This window comes from Suncus etruscus, chromosome 12 (assembly GCF_024139225.1).
Source record: "Suncus etruscus isolate mSunEtr1 chromosome 12, mSunEtr1.pri.cur, whole genome shotgun sequence".
NCBI classification, from domain to species: domain Eukaryota; kingdom Metazoa; phylum Chordata; class Mammalia; order Eulipotyphla; family Soricidae; genus Suncus; species Suncus etruscus.
Window position 1 is genome coordinate 88,591,485 of NC_064859.1, and position 19,995 is coordinate 88,611,479.

General features: G+C 51.1%; 1 protein-coding gene across 1 annotated transcript in view; it reads left to right on the forward strand.

The window, feature by feature from the left end:
- The window catches only part of KLHL29 (kelch like family member 29), a 257,953-nt gene that overhangs the window by 143,519 nt on the left and 94,439 nt on the right, over positions 1 to 19,995 (forward strand). Inside the window, exon 3 of the mRNA XM_049784506.1 lies at positions 10,782 to 11,114. Within this exon, the coding sequence (XP_049640463.1) occupies positions 10,827 to 11,114 (288 nt within the window). The 5' untranslated portion in view covers positions 10,782 to 10,826. The remainder of the gene's footprint in view (positions 1 to 10,781; positions 11,115 to 19,995) is intronic.

Consider the following 19,995-nt stretch of genomic DNA (forward strand, 5'->3'; position numbering starts at 1 on the left):
ATGCTCTCTGGGGGCACTGGAGAGAGAGAGTGGGGGGCCTGGCTGGGCCACATATGAGTCTCAGCTATGGTTCTAGGCGGATTAATGTTCTGTCCATCTAGACTGCACAGCTCTCTAAAACTTAGAACAAGCAGGGCCAGAGAGATAGCACAGCAGTGAGGCATTTGCCTTGCATGCAGCCAATCCAGGAGGCACCTGGTTCGATTCCTGGCATCCCATATAGTCTCCCATCCATGGTTTATTTCCTCTCCAGACCCGCCAGGAGGCCTGGCACTGATCCAAGATGCAGCCATTTGCGTCACTGGCGTGATAACTGTGCAGCCGGATTTGAATCCTACTCTGTCCTAGCTAAATGAGTGACCTCGGTCAGTGGGTTTATCCTTTCTCTGTCTTCGTTTCCTCTTCTGAAACATGGAGCCAACTGCTGTAATAGGTTATTGTTTTGCAGATTTGATGACTTGGCATATCTAAAAGTACCTTTATAAAATGTACATTCCAAAGGGCTGGAGCAATAGCACAGCAGTAGGGCATTTGCCTTGCACATGGCCAACACAGGACAGACCCTGGTTCGATTCCCGGCATCCCATATGGTCCCCCAAGCCTACCAGGAGCAATTTCTGAGCGCAGAGCCAGGAATAACCCCTGAGCGCCACTGGATGTGACCAAAACACTAAAAAACAAAAACAAAAGTAAAAGGTACATTACAGCAGGGGGGAATTAAAGAAAACAAAACCAATAGAGGTACAGGCCTCTACCAACAGTATATGAAGTCTAGTAAAGACACTAAGAGCTATCAAGACTTAAAATACAAAGAGTCCTTTCTTTAAACCTAGAGAGTAAGCTCACTGAGAAAGTTGAACTTAAGAAGAAGGCATAAGGATCCAGAGATAGCATGGAGGTGGGGCCGTTGCCTTGCATGCGGAATGGCGGTGGTTCGAATCCCAGCATCCCAGATGGTCCCCCAAGCCTGCCAGGAGCAATTTCTGAGCATAGAGCCAGGAGGAAGCCCCGAGACCCAAAACACAAACAAACAAACAAACAAAAAAAAAAGAGGACATAAGGGTACAGAAAGAGCATGTACCAAAGTCCTGAGGTTTGCACTCACAGCATTGCAGACACAGTAGCAATGACAGTAGCAATGACCACGGGAAGGGTGAAGTTAGGAGAAGGGCTCAGGGTCCCTTCTGACGGATGTTGGGAATGTCTCAGGTCAGCACAGGGCAGGCCACACCTAAGGACAGTTGTCCCAGAGAGAAGCGAGTGCCAAAGTGATCTGCTGTCCCCTTCCCACCTTCATCCCTCCAGCACTCCCTGGGCCACTGTGAGCCCCTAAGCAACCTGTGTTCTCACTGAGGCAGGTACAACTTAGAGCTGGGATGGGGTGTATGCCAGGACTCTTTTTTTCTTTTTTTTTTATTGTTAAATTATCTTTATTTAAACACCGTGATTACTCCGTGATTAGTTGTATGATTACAGTCATGTAAAGAACACCCCCCTTCACCAGTGCAAGATTCCCACCACCAATTTCCCAGATCTTCCTCCTCCCCACCCCACCCACACCTGTACTCGAGACAGGTTTTCAACTTCCCTCATTCGTTCACATTGTTATGATAGTTCTCAGTGTAGTTATTTCTCTAACTGCACTCATCACTCTATGTGGTGAGCTTCATGTCATGAGCTGCACCTACCAGCCCTCATCTCTCTTGTCTCTGAGATACTGCTAAAAATGTCTTTCATTTTTCTTAAAACCCATCGATAAGTGAAACTATTCTTCGTCTTTCTCTCTCCCTCTGACTTATTTCACTCAGCATAATAGATTCCATGTACATCCATGTATAGGAAAATTTCATGACTTCATCTCTCCTGACGGCTGCATGGTATTCCATTGTGTATATGTACCGCAGTTTCTTTAGCCACTCATCTGTTGGTGCCAGGACTCTTAAGGGGGCATTAAGTCATCGAGGTGGGGTCATGTTCACGCTTCTAGGAAGTCAGAGGGAAGAGCTGTTGGAGGACCCCACCGAGAAGGCAGCTGGTGGATATGGGATTTAAAGGAGCTTAGGGGTCTGTACTGGGGCCCATCCTGGGAGCTCCAACATGGTACCCTCTAGTATTTGGAGAATTGAGGGGGCTCTGGGCATCCACTGTGCTGAAGCCTCTAAGAGTCAGCCTTGCTCCGGCCACACCTTGCCCATTCCACCTCCTGCCTGTGACACTGGGGAAACTGCCATAAGTGTGGCTGGGCAGGGAGCAGGATTAGAGGCCAGCACCCTCCTTTGCCCATCACCCATTTGCAGAGTTCTGAGTCTGGGTCCCTCCAAGTTGGGGCAGGGGAATAGCTTTGAATGGCAAGGAAGCCCAAAGTTTCTGCAGAGAATGGTCTTGGCAATGGAGCAGCCAAGACAGTGCTTTTCGGGTGGGCCTTGATGTTTGTTAGCGACATGGCCCCAGCCAGCGACTTACCCTTCCTTATGGACTTAGGCATAATGCCACGTTCTCCTTGTAGGTGTCTGGGAAAGGGAATTACTAATACACAAACAATCCTTTGCTGCACGGCCAGGTGCTGAATCAGCAATTGGGAAGTGGTGGCTGTCCGGCTCTCCGTGGTAGAGGCAGCAGCAATAAGAACAGAAGTGATACCCAAAGCGCCTGCAAAAATCTTTACATTTAAAAATAAAAAAATAAAAAGAAGACCATGAGTTCAACAGAACAGGTTTGCAGAGAAGTAGTAGGAGAAAAAGAAATCTGGTTGCCGCTGATGTCCCGCTGAGCTCAGCCTGTTTCATTAGGCGCTTCCCAGCTATCATCTCAGAGATCTGGAATGAGGAGAGAGTCCCAGGTGCCGGGGGAGGCCTGTGGGCTCTCCCTGCCATATGGGCAGTCTGGGATAGCTTCCAAGAAGAGGTGACACAGAGGAGGGCCTTCCTTGAACACTGTGGAGATGAGCCCTGTGCAAGGTCATGTCTTTCCTGTTCACTTCCTGCCCCTTTAGGAACAGGTCAGCTCAGTAAAGGTCAGAGGAACCCTCAACTGTGTGTGAACCCAGGGTCCTCCTGGAGAATCTGACTTGGGCAGGAGATGGGAGCTGTCTCTGGGGAGCTGTCAGCCTCCTGGGACAGAAATAGTCAAGGTTATTGTCATGGCTGATGCAGATATAGAGGTTCAAGGCAGTGTGGAGTTCAGAGGAGACCTCAGTCCTGCCTAGACATTCTAACACTCACTCACACATGCACCCACACAGACATGCCCTCTTACTCCCTTTGCACACCTCATTTTCCCAATACATTTCTCCTGACATGACAGGGTGGCACTCGCAGGCCTGGAAGTTCACCATGGTCAGGTGCCTTTGCTTTGGCCAAAGATTTGAGAGCAAATAGAAGAATCCTCTCTCCCCCATGGAAGCACCAAGAGCCAGTGTGTGTGTGTGTGTGTGTGTGTGTGTGTGTGTGTGTGTGTGTGTGTGTGTGTGTGTGTGTGCGTGCTTATGAGGGCCTCCCTAAGCCTCCATGTGGGAGGCTTCATCCCAGCAGGACCTGAAGAAACCCTGGAGTGGGCACTGGGGAGAGCAGGCAGCCTGAGCAAATGGTACAGGTGGCATTTAAGCCTTGAGATTTGGGCAGATTATCCCCTGAGGTGGCTGATTCCAAAGCCATGGCAGGCCAGCACAGTGCCCTCTGAGAGTCTTTGTGTCCTGGGCATTTAACCAGTAGGATCTTGTGCATTCATCAGCCTAGGGACTCCAGGGAGTCCTGGGGGAGGTTGAACCTACTCAAGTAATGGCCAACTCAGGACAGGAAACTCTGGGGATAATTTGCAGCTTGTGGACATGGCCCATGAGCCCAGGCCACTCCATCTGGAAGAAGAGGCAGTGCTGAAGCCAGGTATCCTGCTCAGTTCATCTAAAAGTAAACAGAAAGGCAACAAGAATCTCTGTGTTGATGACTACACACAAGCTGTTCAAACAGGCAGCCCTGCTTCAGAGATGCAACTACATGCCTGGGCGGTGAGAACATGCAGGGCTTGCCACGGGCTGCCCTACGGTCTGGGTGGGTTAGGATATTTAATTGAATTTAATTAAGACAACACACCCCGAATAAAAAGTGAAAATTTGAAGCTAGTACATGGAGAATGCGCCTTAGCACCTTCCCAAACAATGGCCCCAGACTGCAGGCCCCCATCTGGGCAGGATGCAGCAAGCCCTGAGCAGGGAGGGACACCCTTACTTTATGCACTTTATGCTGCCCTCATCTGGGTATACTCTATGTTTTGAAGTGAGTGGGTACCCTAGAAATGGGGCCGTTGTCTTCAGACAACAGCTGTCGCTGGTACCCTCAGCTCTGTTCTGCTCGTCACTCTATGCTGGGGCACCCACTCTTTTCCAGAAATCAAGAGCCATCCCCTAGCACTGGCCTACTTTGGGGATCCTGCAGAAAACTAGGCATCACAGAGCAAGACTGTGGTCAGCAGGTTTGCTGTGACTTCACTAGGAAAGAGCCTGTATTAACCCCAAGGCAGGCCCCAGGAGAGGAAGCCAACCTGAAAATTCTTGTGATGATGGTTCTGAGCAAGGGATTCCAAGAAGCAGGGGTCCAGTCCTCCAGGATCCCACTGGAAATAGAGAACAGAAATGCTCCAAGGTCCCACATTCGCTCAGCACAGAGGACTGGACCGGCCCTGGCTCTCAGAGCAGGCCTGCACCTATCAGCCCTGATGCCACTTCCTCAGTGGATTAGAAGAGTAGTCAGCTGTCGCCCAACCTCTGAGGGAACATACTATCCTGTCACAAGCACCGTGGTCTGCTGGCCATGTGACGGCCATCCCCTAATACTCCCAAATAGATTTTTGAATAGACTCTTGTCTCAAAGAAATCAAATTGCAAGAGCATTTTTGGGCAGTGAAATCAAGAGCATACATCCATCCGTCTTTCTCTGGGGCGACTCTGGCTGCTGGGCTTGGCTTCCGGCTCCAAGCAGGCTTCATTCATCAGCACGGGTCACTGAGGAACCCTATTTCATGCTACGAGCAGAGCCCGGGTTGACTTAACTCAATTCTGCAAGTAGCAGAATGACGGAGGCACGCATTGAGGGAAAGCAGAGAGAGCCTGAAGAAGAAGCAAGTGCTAGGCCGGCAGGCTCCTGGTTTCAGCTTTTCCACCAGGAGGGAGGACTCAAAGGGACAAGGTGCCTTCTTTTTTGTTTTTTCTGTTTTCTTTGGAGGGGAGGGGTCATACATGGTGGTGCTCAGGAGTTACTCCTGGCTCTGTGCTCAGAAATCGCTCCTGGCAGGCACGGGGGACCATATGGGATGCTGGGATTCGAACACCGTCCTTCCTGAATTGGCTTTATGCAAGGCAAATGCCATCTCTCCAGCCCCACAAGGTGCCTTCTTGGGGGACAATAACATTCCTTAATCCTCTTCGGATTGGTACATCCACACCCTGAGGCACTGCCCAGCTCCCTCAGTGTTTCCACACCCCACTACCCTCCCTTCTTCCCTGGACTCAAGCTGCTAATAGTCTCTCTGCTCTTTGCAGCTCCTTCCTCATATTCTTTATCACCTTGACTGTGATTTACACCAATGGCAATAGCTCAAATGCTCGGCCAATGAGTCCCATGACTCAAGTCTCTTCTCTGTGTGTGCCTTTGAGGGGGATGGGAGGATGGGGGGTGGTTATAAGATCACAACCTCAAAAACCCTGTCGGCCTGTTGTTTCCCAGATATAGCTGAGGGAGGGAGGGAAATGTCTTTTGATTATGTTTATCTAAGGTGGTAGTTTGAGACCATGAGATTGCCTTTCTGGGGGGCATGACACACTGTGACCAGAAAAGGAATTGGTGGCATTTTTTCTGTAATCTATCACCAAAAGAGAATTTTGTAACACTTGTCTTTGGGGGTCATGTATTATAAGCCCTATAATTGTGGAATACCGTCCCCTCTACTTCCCCCCCCCACCCCCAGAAAAAAAACTCTGTCCCAAGCCCATCTTAGGGCCACAGAACACTGGCTGCCTCGTATTAGGCAGTGAGGAATCCCAGGGTGTCGAGGATTAAATGCTCAAGGCTGGGGCCAGAGAGATAGCACAGTGGTAAGGCATTTGCCTTGTACGCAGCCGACCCGAGGCAGGCCTGGGTTCAATTCCAGGCATCCCATATGGTCCCTCAAGCCTGCCAGGAGTGATTTCTGAGTTCAGAGCCAGGAGTAACCCCTGAGCAACGCTGAGTGTAGCCCAAAAACAAAACAAAAAAAGCTCAAGGTTTAGGCTCCTTTGTCTTGCCTGCACCGGTGCACCCATTTCTTGGGAAGAATGTAGACTGGAGTACTGGTGACCTACCTGAAACCCTGCAGCACTCCACATCCCCAGCCAGGACCAATGCTGCTGATGCTTGGCCCAGTCCCCTGCTTCCTGCTGTGTCAGAGCAGCATTAGCACCTTCTTACTTTTGCCTTTGGGCATCAGAGGGAGCACTGCTTGGTGGCTTTCAAGGGCCAGTTAGAGGTCAGTGGTGGCTGCAGTGAGCAATGGGGGCTTTCATAGACACTCCTCTTGCTTCCCCCAGGGCCAGCCCTCCACCATTGTGTAGGGTCTGGGATCTGATGAGGGGTGTCACCCCAAACATTTTGGCTGGTCTCAGACCTGGGAAATATACCTGGGGTTAGCCGGTATGGGAAATTCATTCATTCATTCTTTCTTTCTCTCTCTTCCTTCCTTCCTTCCTTCCTTCCTTCCTTCCTTCCTTTCTTCTCTCTCTCTCTCTCTCTCTCTCTCTCTCTCTCTCTCTCTCTCTCTCTCTCTCTCTCTCTCTCTCTCTCTCTCTCTCTCCCTCTCTCTCCCTCTCTCTCTCTCTCTCTCTTGTCACACCCAGCAATGCTCAGGAGTTACTCCTGGCTCTATGCCACCATTACCTTATGCCTTACCTCCATGCTATCTCTCCGGCCCCTACTTTCTTTCTTTCTTTTATTTTATTTTATCATGGTGCAAGGATCTCACCCAGGATCTTACACATATGTGACATGGATCCTACCACTGAGTTTCAGCCCAAGCTTTATTTTTTTCAAGTTTTCAATATCTTTAGAAATGAATTTTGCCCTAATTGCATGTGCCTGTGACATTATCAAGGCCTCGGGCATGTGCCAGGGAACGTCACATCTGTGCTGGCTGCATGGGCACCCCAGCAGCCTCCTGGCCATGCAGCCCCTGTACACCACAGATCTGTTCTCTGTATCCAAGCTTTCGTTTTTGTTTGCTTTCCTTACTCATTTGCTTTGTTTCCTTAGCTTTTACGTGAGTGGATCCTACCAGCATTTTTGCTTCTCCTTCTGACTTTTATTTGTTCATTTTGTTTTATTTGGGGGCCACATCCGACAGTGCTCAGGGATGACTCCTGGCTCTGTTCTGGGATCATTCCTGGTGGAACTCAGAGGACCCTATACAGTGCCAGGGAATGAACCCAAGTCAGCCATGTGCAAGGCAAGTGCCTTACCCACTTTACTGTCCCTCTGACACCTTCTCCCTCTGACTTCTATCACTCAGCCTTCTATGATCCATCCACATTGAAATTGGAAAGGCTCAGGGTTGATCCGTGGTCTCTCCCTGCACATTCCACATCTGCATTTGCACCTGCACCCCCAGAGGAAATTTTTGAGGGACCGAGAACTGGGGGAGAGGAGCCAGGCTGCATGTCAGTAGGCCTGGTGTTCAGGGCCCAGCTCTGCAGCGGCAACCACCTGGGTCTGAGCTCTGAGCTCAGGGTTACCTGGAGGGAAGATTGTCTAGCAGAATGTATTGTTGAGGAGCATACCCCTGTAGAATGGACCCTCACTGGGGTGTAATGTGCCAGAGCATCGCAGGGTCAGGCCTGGGGGCTCAGAGGAGAGAGGGCAATGGGAGGACCCCTGCAGGATGGGGTATTACATAGAGAAGGGCTATAGAGAGGGCAGCCCCAGGAAGCAGAAACTGTTCTGTTCTAAAGGCCTTGCTACCACCACTAATTTCTGTCCCCTACCCCGGTTGCTGCTCAGGTAACTGCCTGTTTTGAAGAAAGGCCCCAGTGCTGCTCTCAACAAGAGGCTGTTCTGGCTGTTGTGTGTGCTGCTGCTATTCCTCAAGAAAAGGCACAAAGAACAGAACTATGAAAGATGCTGCTTGGGTGTGGGGCGGTTTGGCAACACATCTTCCCTAAATGAGGCGATCATACATTTCCCAACGGGGCAGAGCCCATTCCTCAGCCCCTGTCTGGAGGCAGCACAGCCCCCAATCTTCTAGGGGATTAATGACGCCTTCAGGGGACCCTCACAGCTGGTGCTCCCTTAATGACAAGGAGCCAGGAAGGGCCATTAGCCACCTGTGATCTGCCTTGTGGCAGCCACTCTCCGGAGATGTGGGAACCCCCCACCCCGGCACATGGGCAGTAGAGTACCCTCCCACCACCACACCCCAAGTCTTGGAACCATAGTGGCTCTGAGACCAGTATTGTGGGCTCCAGGACAGCGGCCATGTATGACCAGCACAGTAGTACATGACAAGCATCACTCATGAGCTCCCCACGCACCATGAGTGTGCTCATCCGGTATCTGGCCAGCAGCCAGTGCGGCAAGTGGCACAGCTGAAGCACTCAGGCCTCCTCCAGCCTTGCCCTGGTGTGGGGGTCCCCAGGGACTTCAGGGAGAAGCCCTCAGAACAGGCAGGGCCAGGCTTTGCAAGATGAGCACCCCTATTGGTTTTTCTTGGGGTGCTGGAGAGGGCCCTCCCCTCTCTCTTTAGGTCCTGATGGAGAGTAGTTGGGGGCCCTGCCCATCGCCATAACGCCAAGCAAATTTCTTCCTCCGTGGCGTGGGAGGGCCTTCCAGTCGAGCATCTCCGTCTCCATGACAACCTGAGTTTTGGGCTGCTCCCAGGAGAGTGTGGAGAGATGGCTGGTTAGCCAAGGTCTCGGGGGCCAACCACTGAGCCCCCAGGGACTCACCAGCCTTCTCTTCTCAGACTTGAGCTCAACTGTAAGCTCCAGTCTGAAGGTGGAACGTCCCACTCCAGCCACTGTGACCTGGAGTGACTCACTCTTTTTGTTTGTTTGTTTGTTTGTTTGTTTTAGGGGGGCATACTTAATGATGCTCAGCAATTTATTCCTGGCTGATTCTGGGTTTATATGAAATTCTGGAGATCAAACCAGGGTTGGAAGCACTTGAGGCAAATGCCCTACCCACTCTACTATCTTGCTCCTGGGGCTCATTTATTCTCTATGAACGCCCAGCTCTATATATGGTCCAAGGGAGGAAAGGCAACCCATGCCTCAACTTTGGGCCACCCCTTTATTGTGTCCAGTGAGACTGAGGTCAGGACTCTCTGCTGTACATGCACACACCTCTTCCTCCCAGGGTAGAGGAAAATGTCACCCCAGATCCCATGTTCCACAGCGGGGCCTGGTGAGCAGAACATCGCACCCCATGGGAGCACACACATATCACATGCTTGGGGCCATGGGACCACAGAATGGTCTCACTTCAAATCTTCACCACTTCACCAGGTCCAAGCCCTGCCCACAGCCTTTTGACCACACGATGCATCTTTTCCTTGCTGCAGAAAGGGTCAGTGGGACCCCACTCTCCCAGCTAAGAACCTTCCAAAGTCTCTAATCATAGGCAGCTAAAGTGCTTCACAGCGGGGGGCAGAGCACAGTAGAGAGTTTTCCTTGCTTATGACTGACCCAGGTTCGATCCCCAACATTCGTATGGCCCCTCGAGCCTGCCAGGGGTAATTTCTGAACACAGAGTCAGGAGTAATTCCTGAGGGCTGCCTGGTATGGCTCAAAAACAAAACAAAAATGTAACAAAAATGGGGGCCAGAGAGATAATAGAGTGGTAGGGCATTTGCCTTGCATGTGGCCAACCTGGGACAAACGAGGTTCTGTTTCTGGCATCGCATATGATCCCCCAAACTGGCCAGGAGTGATTTCCGAGCACAGAGCCAGGAGTAACCCCTGAGCATCACCAGGTGTGGCCCAAAAAACAATCATTAATCAATTAATAAATAAAGTGTCTAAAAAAATTAGGGTCAGAAGCTGGAGAGATAGCACAGCAGTAAGGCATTTGCCTTGCACGTAGACGATCCAGGACGAACAGTGGTTCGAATCCCAGCATCCTATATGGTACCCAGTGCCTGCCAGGAAAGACTTTTTTGTTTGTTTGTTTTGGAGTCACACCCGGTAGGGTTCAGGGGTTACTCCTGGCTCTACACTCAGAAATCACTCCTGGCAGGCTTGGGGGACCATATGGGATGCCGGGATTCGAACCACCGTCCTTCTGCATGAAAGATAAATGCCCTAGGGGCCGGAGAGATAGCATGGAGGTAAGGCGTTTGCCTTTCATGCAGGAGGTCATCGGTTCGAATCCCGGCGCCCCATATGGTCCCCTGTGCCTGCCAGGAGCAATTTCTGAGCCTGGAGCCAGGAATAACCCCTGAGCACTGCCAGGTGTGACCCAAAAACCAAAAAAAAAAATAAATAAATAAAAAAAAAATAAAAAAAAAAAAAGATAAATGCCCTACCTCCATGCTATCTCTCCAGCCCCGAGTTTTGTTTTCTTGTTTTTTGTTTTTTTAGGAGAGACTTCTGAGTGCAGAGCTAGAAATAACCCCTAAGTGCCACCAGGTGTGGCCCAAAAACAAACAAACAAAAAAATGTAACAAAAGTGCTTCACAGATGGAGCCAATTCGGACTCCCCTTCTTGCACCCTTGGCTGTCATCTGCCATCAGTCTGAATCGCTTCTTCTCCACTCTGTGCCAGCAGGTCCGGCCTCTGTTTCCCCGTGAGGAGCAGCCTCGGCCCACCGAGATGTCCCGGCACCACAGTCGCTTCGAAAGAGATTACCGGGTGGGCTGGGACCGCCGCGAGTGGAGCGCCAATGGGACGCACGGGACCACCAGTGTCTGCAGTGCCACCGCCAGCGGGGCCGGGGGAGCTACGGCCAGCAGCCTTAGTGCTCGGCCCGGGCTCTTGCCACTACCCGTGGTGCCCTCCAGGCTGCCCACGCCTGCCACAGCCCCTGCCCCCTGCACCACCGGCAGCGGGGAGGCCATCACCAGCCTCGTGGCCAGCTCCACTTCTGCTGTCACCACCAAGGTAAGCCCTGGCAAGGTGTCTGCTCCTGGTAGGAACAAAGCAGAGGCTGTCTCCCCTGCAGGCTGCCAGTCTGAAGACCCTGAAGACCCCTTGTCCCAGGGACTGACCTCCCTAGACTGGCTCAAGGGGACCAGAACTTTATATTTTGTAAAAGTCCTGCTTTGGGAATAACTTGCAGATGGACAGAGACCGATGTCTATCAGTGTCTCCTGCCATGTTTAAGTGTGATCAAATGAGTAAAGTGACAGGGAAACTGCAATATAATACAGTCTTGCTTAGAGGGTGGGATAGGCCACAGAGACTAGTGTCCTGGGTTGGCAAGAAACAAAACAGGAGAAAATACCCTCATAGCTTCCTGTGAAAATGAAGCCCCCTCGTTTCCCCCATGTGATCAAGACCCTATTCCACTCACCTTGCAGTAGGGGAACTGAGGCATACCCCATGGAAAAATCAGGCCCGAGACTGGAGGCCTTGTATAGGGTTGCAGCCAACCCCACTGAGTCTTGGGCCATCTGTGACATCTGTGGCATCTCTGCTGGCTGGAGGCCTCTCAGTACCTGCACCTACTCTTTTCCCTCCCACTTAGGAGGAAGTTGCAGAAAAGGGGGCCAAAGTGATAGCACAGCGGTAGGGCACTTGCTTTGCATGTGGACAGCCTGGGTTCCATCCCTGGCATCCTATATGGTTCCCCGAGCACTCCCAGGAGTAATTCCTGAGAACAGAGCCAGAAGTAACCTTTGAGCATCGCTGGATGTGACCCAAAATTAAAAAACAAAAAGAAAAGAAAGAACAGGGAGGGAAGGAAGGAAGAGAAGAAGGGAAAGAGAGAGGGAGGGAAGGAGGGAGGGAGAGAGGCGAGAGGGAGGATGGAAGAAAGATGGATAGAAGGAAGGAAGGACATACAGGTGGAAGGAAAGAAAGGAAGGGAATAAGGGTGGAAGGATGGAAGTTTCAAAAAAGCAGGTCCTCTGGAGGTGGCATATGGCATGGGAACTCCCTGCTGGTGAGCACTGGTGCCTTAGATGGACTCTCCAAACCCCCTTTCAGCCCACCCTTACTGACTAGCTGAGCAGTGAGGCCCAACTATGGAGCCCAGAGAGGCCTGGCATGCCTTTGCCTCGTTGATTTTATTTTCCGACTCGAAAAATGCCCCCCCACTTCTGCACCCCGAGGTGGGAAGGGAAGGAATGTAGACCAGGGAGAGGAGATGGTTTGGACACAACACTGTCCCCAGTACCGCCAGACACATTCCTTCCTGGGGCACTCAGCCCTGCATGCCATGACTGGGGACTCTGCCTGGGGGAGCTGGCAGCTGCCCACCCAAGCCACATCTGGCAGCCCCATGGCAGAGGCAGCAGTGAGCCGTGGGCCTCAAGCCTCAGACTGCTGGGTTCCAGCAGACTTAAAAAGTGCCAGGAGGTGTCTGCATACATTCTGCCCTACAGGGTGTTGGGTTAAGGGTCTTCTTAGGCTGTGCCTTGCCTGGAGCTTGGCTGGACAAGAATTCCTCCTGGCTAGATGAGGGTCCCTCAACTTCTGCCCAAGCAAACTCACCTGGCTGTATGAATCCTGAATTATAGGGTGGGTTTGGGGGTAGGGGACAGAAAATGACAACCAGGCCAGAACAGATGAGGCCACTAGGTCCTCAGCAAAAGGGGAAAGACAGGCCTGTGAGGGTGAGGGGTCAACACTTAGGCATGGATCACAGAAACCAAATTCCATTTCTGTGGGCTCATGGCTGCCCCACCAGCTTCCCTGCCTACACAGGCTCGCCCCAGCAAACTCAGGTGTCCTGGATTCTTTGGGGTGCTCACAGAGACAGGGCATCCAGGGGGCTGTTGAATCAAATAATTAAAGATGGTGGTGGATGGAGATGGATGGTGAAGGATGGATGCCTTTGTCCTTAGGCCCTGGCCACGTGGCTTCATCCCCCATCAACCAGTGGGTCTGGGGTCCAGGAAAGCGACGGGTATTGAACTCACTCACAGGCAGGCATCAGGAAGCATCAACTTTATTCATACCCTATCCACCACATGTGTGTGGCCTATATCATAACCTTTCAAGCACAGCCATTCTTCGCTAGCCCTGCATCTTAACTCCTTTTAAGCCATCTTCCTTTGACCTCCATGCTGGTCAAAGACCAGAAAGCCAAAGACCCAAAAGCCAGAGAGCCCAGCAGGGCAGAAACCCTAATCCCCTGGCTCAAAAGCTTATCTACCTTTTCCAAGACCCCTCCCAGGAATGGGCGGGGTCTTGCAGGTAAGGTCAAGTTACCTAGGAAATATGGGTGGGGGATGAGGCTTCAGGGGGCAGGCAGGACTAAGCCACGTCCCCCTCCTCCCAGGACTCCAGTGTGACAGTTGGGCTGTGATACCATCTATCATTCTCACCTAGTACCCCCACCCTTCCTCTTGACCCCACCACTTTGCCCAATGTTGGTGCCACTTCTGCTTCCAAGCACGGGGCCTCTGTGAGGTCTCTGCGGTTTCCCTGAGCAACCAAGCCCAGGCTCCTGCCTTCTGGGAGTTCATGAGAAGAACGTAACAAATCTGTGGCCTGCACAGAGCCACCAAATTACCCGAGAAGCATCTCTGGGAGTGTGAGAACTAGCAGAGGCTGCCCCGTGGGAGAGAAGCCAGGCTTACCATCTAGACCACCCCACCTTTGAATATTACTTTGCTGGGTCTGGGAGCCCGAGGGGTTTATGTGGGGACCATGTATGGGGAAAGCACATGGTAAGTCTGGGGGTGAGTTGTCTGTTCCACCATGCCCGGGGGTTCAAGTGTTGGGACCAGGCCAGTTTCTGAGCTCTAGGAGAGCCAGGTTGAGATGTAAGAGCTGGGCTCAGTAGAGGGAATGTCTGAGGCTGAGGCCCAGAATGCTGCAGGGGATCTGGGACGAGCCCTGTCCTGGGGGAGAGTTGGGTGCCAAACTGAGCGGAGAGGAGGCTCCAAGGTCCATAGTGGGGTGTGGTGGGGTGAGGGAGACAGTTGCTGTGTGACATGCACTAATTTTTGTTAGCCTGCAGGCCCCCAGAAGTAGAGAAGGGAAGGTTCCCTCACTATCCTGTTCCTGGAAGAATGGGCTTTCAGGCCTAACTCCACATCTATCTGGGGAACGGATCCGGCCTGTTTTCCTTGAGGCCAGGAGGGAGCGTTTAGGCAATAACATCCTCCACTAGTTTTTAGCATTCAGCCCAAATAATGAATCTGGGCTGAGGAGAGAAGCAGAGCCTGTTCGAGTCTGGAAGAACAGCAGGGACTGTATGGTCCTGTGTGATCCGCCCTGGCCCTGTGACTCCAGGACATTGAGGTCTAGTGGCAGGTGTCTGGATTCTCTAGTGTGGCAGAACCACCGTAGAAATGATCTTCCGGGGCATGTAGTCCTGGATGCCTTTGGGCCTTTGGAGGCCATGTGGGTGGCTGCTAGTCCCCGCCCTATGGCTTCAGGGGTCCAGGGCAGGAAGGGGCTATGGCCCAGTTGTGGGCTAAGCCACATCCCCTGTTTTCATGCCCTGGGTCCATTCTGTGGGAGAATGATGCTAACTCCTGTCCTGAGGAGAACTCTGGCTCTGTGCAAGTTTGTCCACAGCCCTCCCTGGACAACCCCAACTAGACTCTCATGGCAGGTGATCTGCTGCTGCTACAGTGTCGAGAGGAAATCTGTGCGTCCGAGGGAGAGTGTGTGAGATCATGTGTGTGTATGTGTGTGTGTATGAGCATATATGTGAGAGATTGTGTGTGTGAAAGTATAAAGGTTTGTGTGAGTGTGGGAAGAAGCATATGTGAGTGTATGTATGTATGTATGTGAATGTGAGAATGTGTGGAAGTGAGAGTGTGTGTACCTGGGGGAGTGTCAAAAAGGAGACTGTGAGTGGGTGTAAGAAAGTGAGGGATTGTATGTGTAGGAGTGTTAGATTAATCAGATTCCATCCTAAGGTGAAGCGGAAGCCTCATGGCCCAGTCCCAGGGGATTGGGCAGACATGGGTCTGGAAGCAAACGCCAACACAGGAAATAATCTGCACACAATTGTGGAGTTAAAAACAGGCTCGGAGACTTCCACTGCAAGCCTTCCACTCACTATAGCCCTAAGACCACCAGCAAGCAGAAAGTTCAGTCATGGAAAACCGAAACCTCAAGCAGCTTCTTCATGAGACCCAGGGGGCTTTATTAGGAACCCAAAATACACACCCAGGGGAGGAGAGCAAGTGGTCTAAGGCACCAGTCCAACCAAAGGTGCTTCAATCCAAAGGTCCTTGCATCCAATGAGTAACAGCATATCCTGAGTAAGATGGGGTTGTTTGGAAGAATAAATGAGTTTGGGAGAGTGGGTGTGTGGCTATACATTGAGCTAATGGGTCTCATCTGTTTATTTAAGCTGTATTCACTGCTCAAGTCACATCTTTCATTGACTTTGAACCTCCCTACCAGTTAGGATTTGTGCCTAATCGGAAATGGGGATCATCCCCAGAGCATCCACTTCAGTTCCTCTTGTTTGGGGATGGTAGACCCAACTGACTGGCCCAGCCTGAAATACCTGATTAAAGAGGCAAGACAGACAGACACAAGGCAGAGGTGAGGGTTGAGCTCTGGTCTGGGCCAAGGCAGCTGCAGAATCCAAAGGAATGTTGTAAGCAGGAAGTGGTGAGTCTCTGCTCCCCTTTACCCCCACCCCTACAGTTAGTGAGTGAAACTAGCCCAGGGCTGATCTCTGCGGGATTCTCACTTGCCTGTGGTCAGCCAAGAATGGCTGGTGGCCAGTGGCTGATCTTGGATGACCTCCCATTCACCTAGCTCGGAGCTGACTCGTCAGCCAAGGCATCTCTATCCCCCTCTCTGGCCTCCCGTCCCCCTTCTATCGAGCCAGGTCCCTCACATGGTCATCTCAGGTTTCAGAGAGCAGCAGAGGTAAGCGTCCCACCCATATGCCTGTACAGCCTCTGCTCAAAGCCCCTGGGTTGAAAATGCCATTAGCCAAAGCATGGCCCAGAAGACCAAATTCACCAAGCAGACAGAGGACCTGGTTTTCAGGGGTGCAAAGGAATGGACTGTGCAAGCATTTGGGGCTTGTTTTTACAACCTACCCCTAGGGTTTCCGACACAGTTGATTAAACGCAGGAAATTACCTTTGTGCTTCCTGCTAACATTTGTGAGCCACAGGCAAAAATAACCAATAATGATAATGACTGTGATGCTGATGAAAATGACAATGATGTTGATGTTAATGATGCTAATGACAATGATGACCATGGCAGTTCACCGCACACTTCTATGGCTGGGTGTAGGGAATCAACATGGCGCATGCATGACATTTCCAGGCCTGGGTCACCCACTTCCCATCCACCTGCAGAACTGCCTTCTGAAGGGTGGAAGAAGGTGTCCTCATGCATGGCAGAGCCAGGGAGCTGGCCATTCAGCTAGCCCTCCAAAAAATCTCACTGTTGGCATAAACAGGAAACTCCTGTGCTGGCCATCACCCCTGACAGTGCCACTCCCCATCCTGGCCTGAGTTTGTTGGATGGGGCCACTGCTGTGTGCTTGTATTCAGAGCGATTCCTGCTATCCTACTCATTGAGAAGCCAACCTCTTCATGGACATTGAGCATGTCCATGTGCCCCATGAGAGTCTACTTGGGAAGTCAGATAGCTAACAGAAGGAAGTCTGATGGACCTGGAGCCAGGAAAGGGAGGTGGTTCTGTGATACAGATGCTCGGTAGCCTGAGATCAGACAGCCTGGTTACTCTCTCTAATAGAATAAGCCCCATGCATTTCCCTCAAAGCCCTTCAAAAGGCCCTAAAATTAAATTAGGCTTCCTGCAAATAGCATCATTCCAGATGAATATAAATCTACTTCTTATTCACTTGCAATAGTTTTCCTGGTTTCATTTAATTACTCAAGTTTCAATTAAACCTGTTGGTTGTTTGGGTTGGTTTTTGTTCGGTTTTTTTTGTTCCCCCGTTGCAAAAGGGCAGTATTTTAGCTACATTCTTGGTGAAATAATCTTTGGAGTACTAGCCGGGGACTCTCATCACCATTTCTGACTTAGTTGTTTGTGGGTAGGAAAAGTATGTTCCAAAATTTAAGCAGCCAAATTACAGATGGACTTTCAGGACCCATTTGCTAACTGGGAACTGTCTGCAATGCTAAAAATAACTTAGGGGAATCAACAGGAAAAGGAACCACTCGATGTCCCTCGATTACTGGTTCCTAGTGAATTTTAGGGACCTTCCTCCGAACTCAGATGGGTCATTCATGCATCCACTTCTGTAGGCCGGAAGGACCAGATTGTCCCACTATGGCCCAACCAGGCAAGACTGATGTGAGGGTTTGAGTTGAGGAGCAGGTAGGGGGGACATGAGGGGATGTAGGGACTTCAGCAACCCTGCAGAAGTGCTGGGTTCTCTCACAAACTCCCATCTAAGGTAGTGTCTCTGCAGCAAAAAGACAGTCAAGTCCATGGGAAGACAAAAACCTTGGATAAGGGCGCTCTGTGGAACTGGAGCTACCAGAGACCTTACTGGTCATATTCTCCCCTGGCCAGGGCTACCAGTGAAGTCTTGGCCAGATATGAATCTCCCACCTGAGAGGAGGGTCTCCTGGTCTGTGAGCCTTTAATCCAGTCACTTAGTACTTTAGGACACAGCTTGGCTGCAGCCACCAGCATCCCAGTCACTGTCATCCTTAGATGAGCTGGAAGCTCAAAGTGTGGCTTCTGATGGCCACTATGTTCTCCATATGAGACGGGTGGGGGTCCATGATGGTCATTCTGCCTCTTGGTAAAGGTGTGACGTCCAGGTTTACCATGAGTCCAGAGACCTGTGTGTGCTTCCTGCCCTCTCAGCTGCCACTGCAGGAGAAGGGTGCAAGGGTGCATGGGCAGGAACAGCCTGAGCTGGGAGGCTACCATGAATGACAAGAAAGTCTTGGGAGCTGGAGGTCAGGTTTGGGTGTGCCCTAATGGGCCCTGGGCTGGGGCAACCATCCCATACCAAGGAGACAACTCCCGCCCTGCCATCCATCCGCTCCTGAGTCAGGAAGAGGCTGGGGGTGTTTGTCTTGTCCCCCCATAGTATTAGACTGAGGCGAGGATATTGGGCAGGATATATTGCGCCCATAATTCATACTAATGGGAATTCAATAGTGGCAACTTGTCATCTGTGGAGATTGGAGAGGAAGATTGTGAATATGGTTTTAAAAGTCATTAAAGAGACGTTATGAATTGGATTTCGCCACACCACACAATGTCCCTAGTGAATAATTGAGGACGGAAGTAGTGCTTGAAGTTGGGGTTTGCCATTTTGGAGATCCCAGCGGTCCCCTCACCAGCCTGATGGGGTTCCTATTGATGTGAGCGCTTCCCCGGGCCAGGATGGGGAACTGGAAACTTCCATTGTGCCTCCGTAGAGACTCTTCTTCAGATACAAATTAGGGTCTGACACAGCTGACGCTACACCAGGCTTTGCTAGCAAAAGCCGTCCCAAATATTCTCATTCTCTCCTGCCCACAGCTTTGTATAAAGGGCCCAGGTGGATTCTGGGGGTGTCTCTGGGTAAACAGCAGCCCCAGTCAGCACACATATCACTCTAGCTGGCCCAGGAGCTGGTCACGCATTGGGAGTTTGGGCCTGCCAAGCCAACACGCATCTCTGCTGGCTTCTTGGCCATTCTGAAGGCCTCCCATGCTTCTCAGCATAGGTCCTTGGTGTCTGCCACTCTGCTCTGAAGCTCAGTGAAAGACAACTGAGGGTTTTCAGGGCTGGTTGAGCTTCTGTCTTTCATGATCAAGGCCAAGAATATGATTCCATCCTAGAACTGACTTTCCCTAGAGCCCACCTGAAAGGTGCCTTTTTTGGAGAGGAAGGATCACACACAGCTCATGTTTGGCTCTGTTTAGTTGCTGACCCTAGCCTGCCTGGCATCCCGGGAGGCTGAAAAAACCCTCCTGTGGCCTCAGCATCATTGATCAGTGATGTCCATGGTCCCTTGTCATTAGAGGTGCTGTTCCAGGACATCCCCCTGCACTTGTGTTCGATGTCAGGCAAGGGGCCCAGAAGAGGAGAGTTTCATCTTCCATAAATTGGGGTGTGACACCTACTAATTCATTGGGCATTGGAGGATTTGCTCCAAGCAATTACCACCCTGTTGGGCACACACCACATTGCCGCAGTTCCTATTACCTGGTTTCTCCCTTTCTGTTGATCTCTGAGTCCTGGAGAAACAAGGCCTCGTCTCCATATTTTGCAATTCACATTTGCCCACCCCATGCTCAGCGAGGTAGTGCTGAACTCCCAGAATGAATGAAGCCACAATCACTGACTCCACTTATTTAATACCTGCCCCTTTCTTCTCTCTCTGGCCTTGCCTTGTCATTTCAAAGGGGCCCTGGGAATGCCTTCTTTCTGGGGATGGTGTGTCTGTAGCCATAGTCAATATATAGTCAATACAGACTGAAATGCACCCATTCATGGGACCCCAAAGAAGACATCTGCATCTGCAAAGCCCCCCTCTGTGTTACTGTGAGATGGGAGCTCAGCCTACTCCTGAGAGTCTCAGAGCCTACCTGCAATCCTGAGTTTTGACCCACAATCTATCTGTTGTACTCATGGAAATATGGAATTGGTGTTGATGGGTTTTTTTTTTTTTGCCCTATTTTGCATTTTAACTCTTCCCAGTTTTTGTTATTTTGGGTATTGGTGGGGAGGGAGAGAAGCTGGTTCAGGCTCCAGGCCAAGAGCTTGCCATGATATAACTCTGTTCTTCCAGGCACCCTCCTGTTAAAGCTACATTTACGTCCATTTCACACCTGGGAAAACTGAGTTTCAGAATCAGGGAAACTAACTGGCCAGTAGTGGAGCTTTGGGAATTTGAACTTGAATCTTTC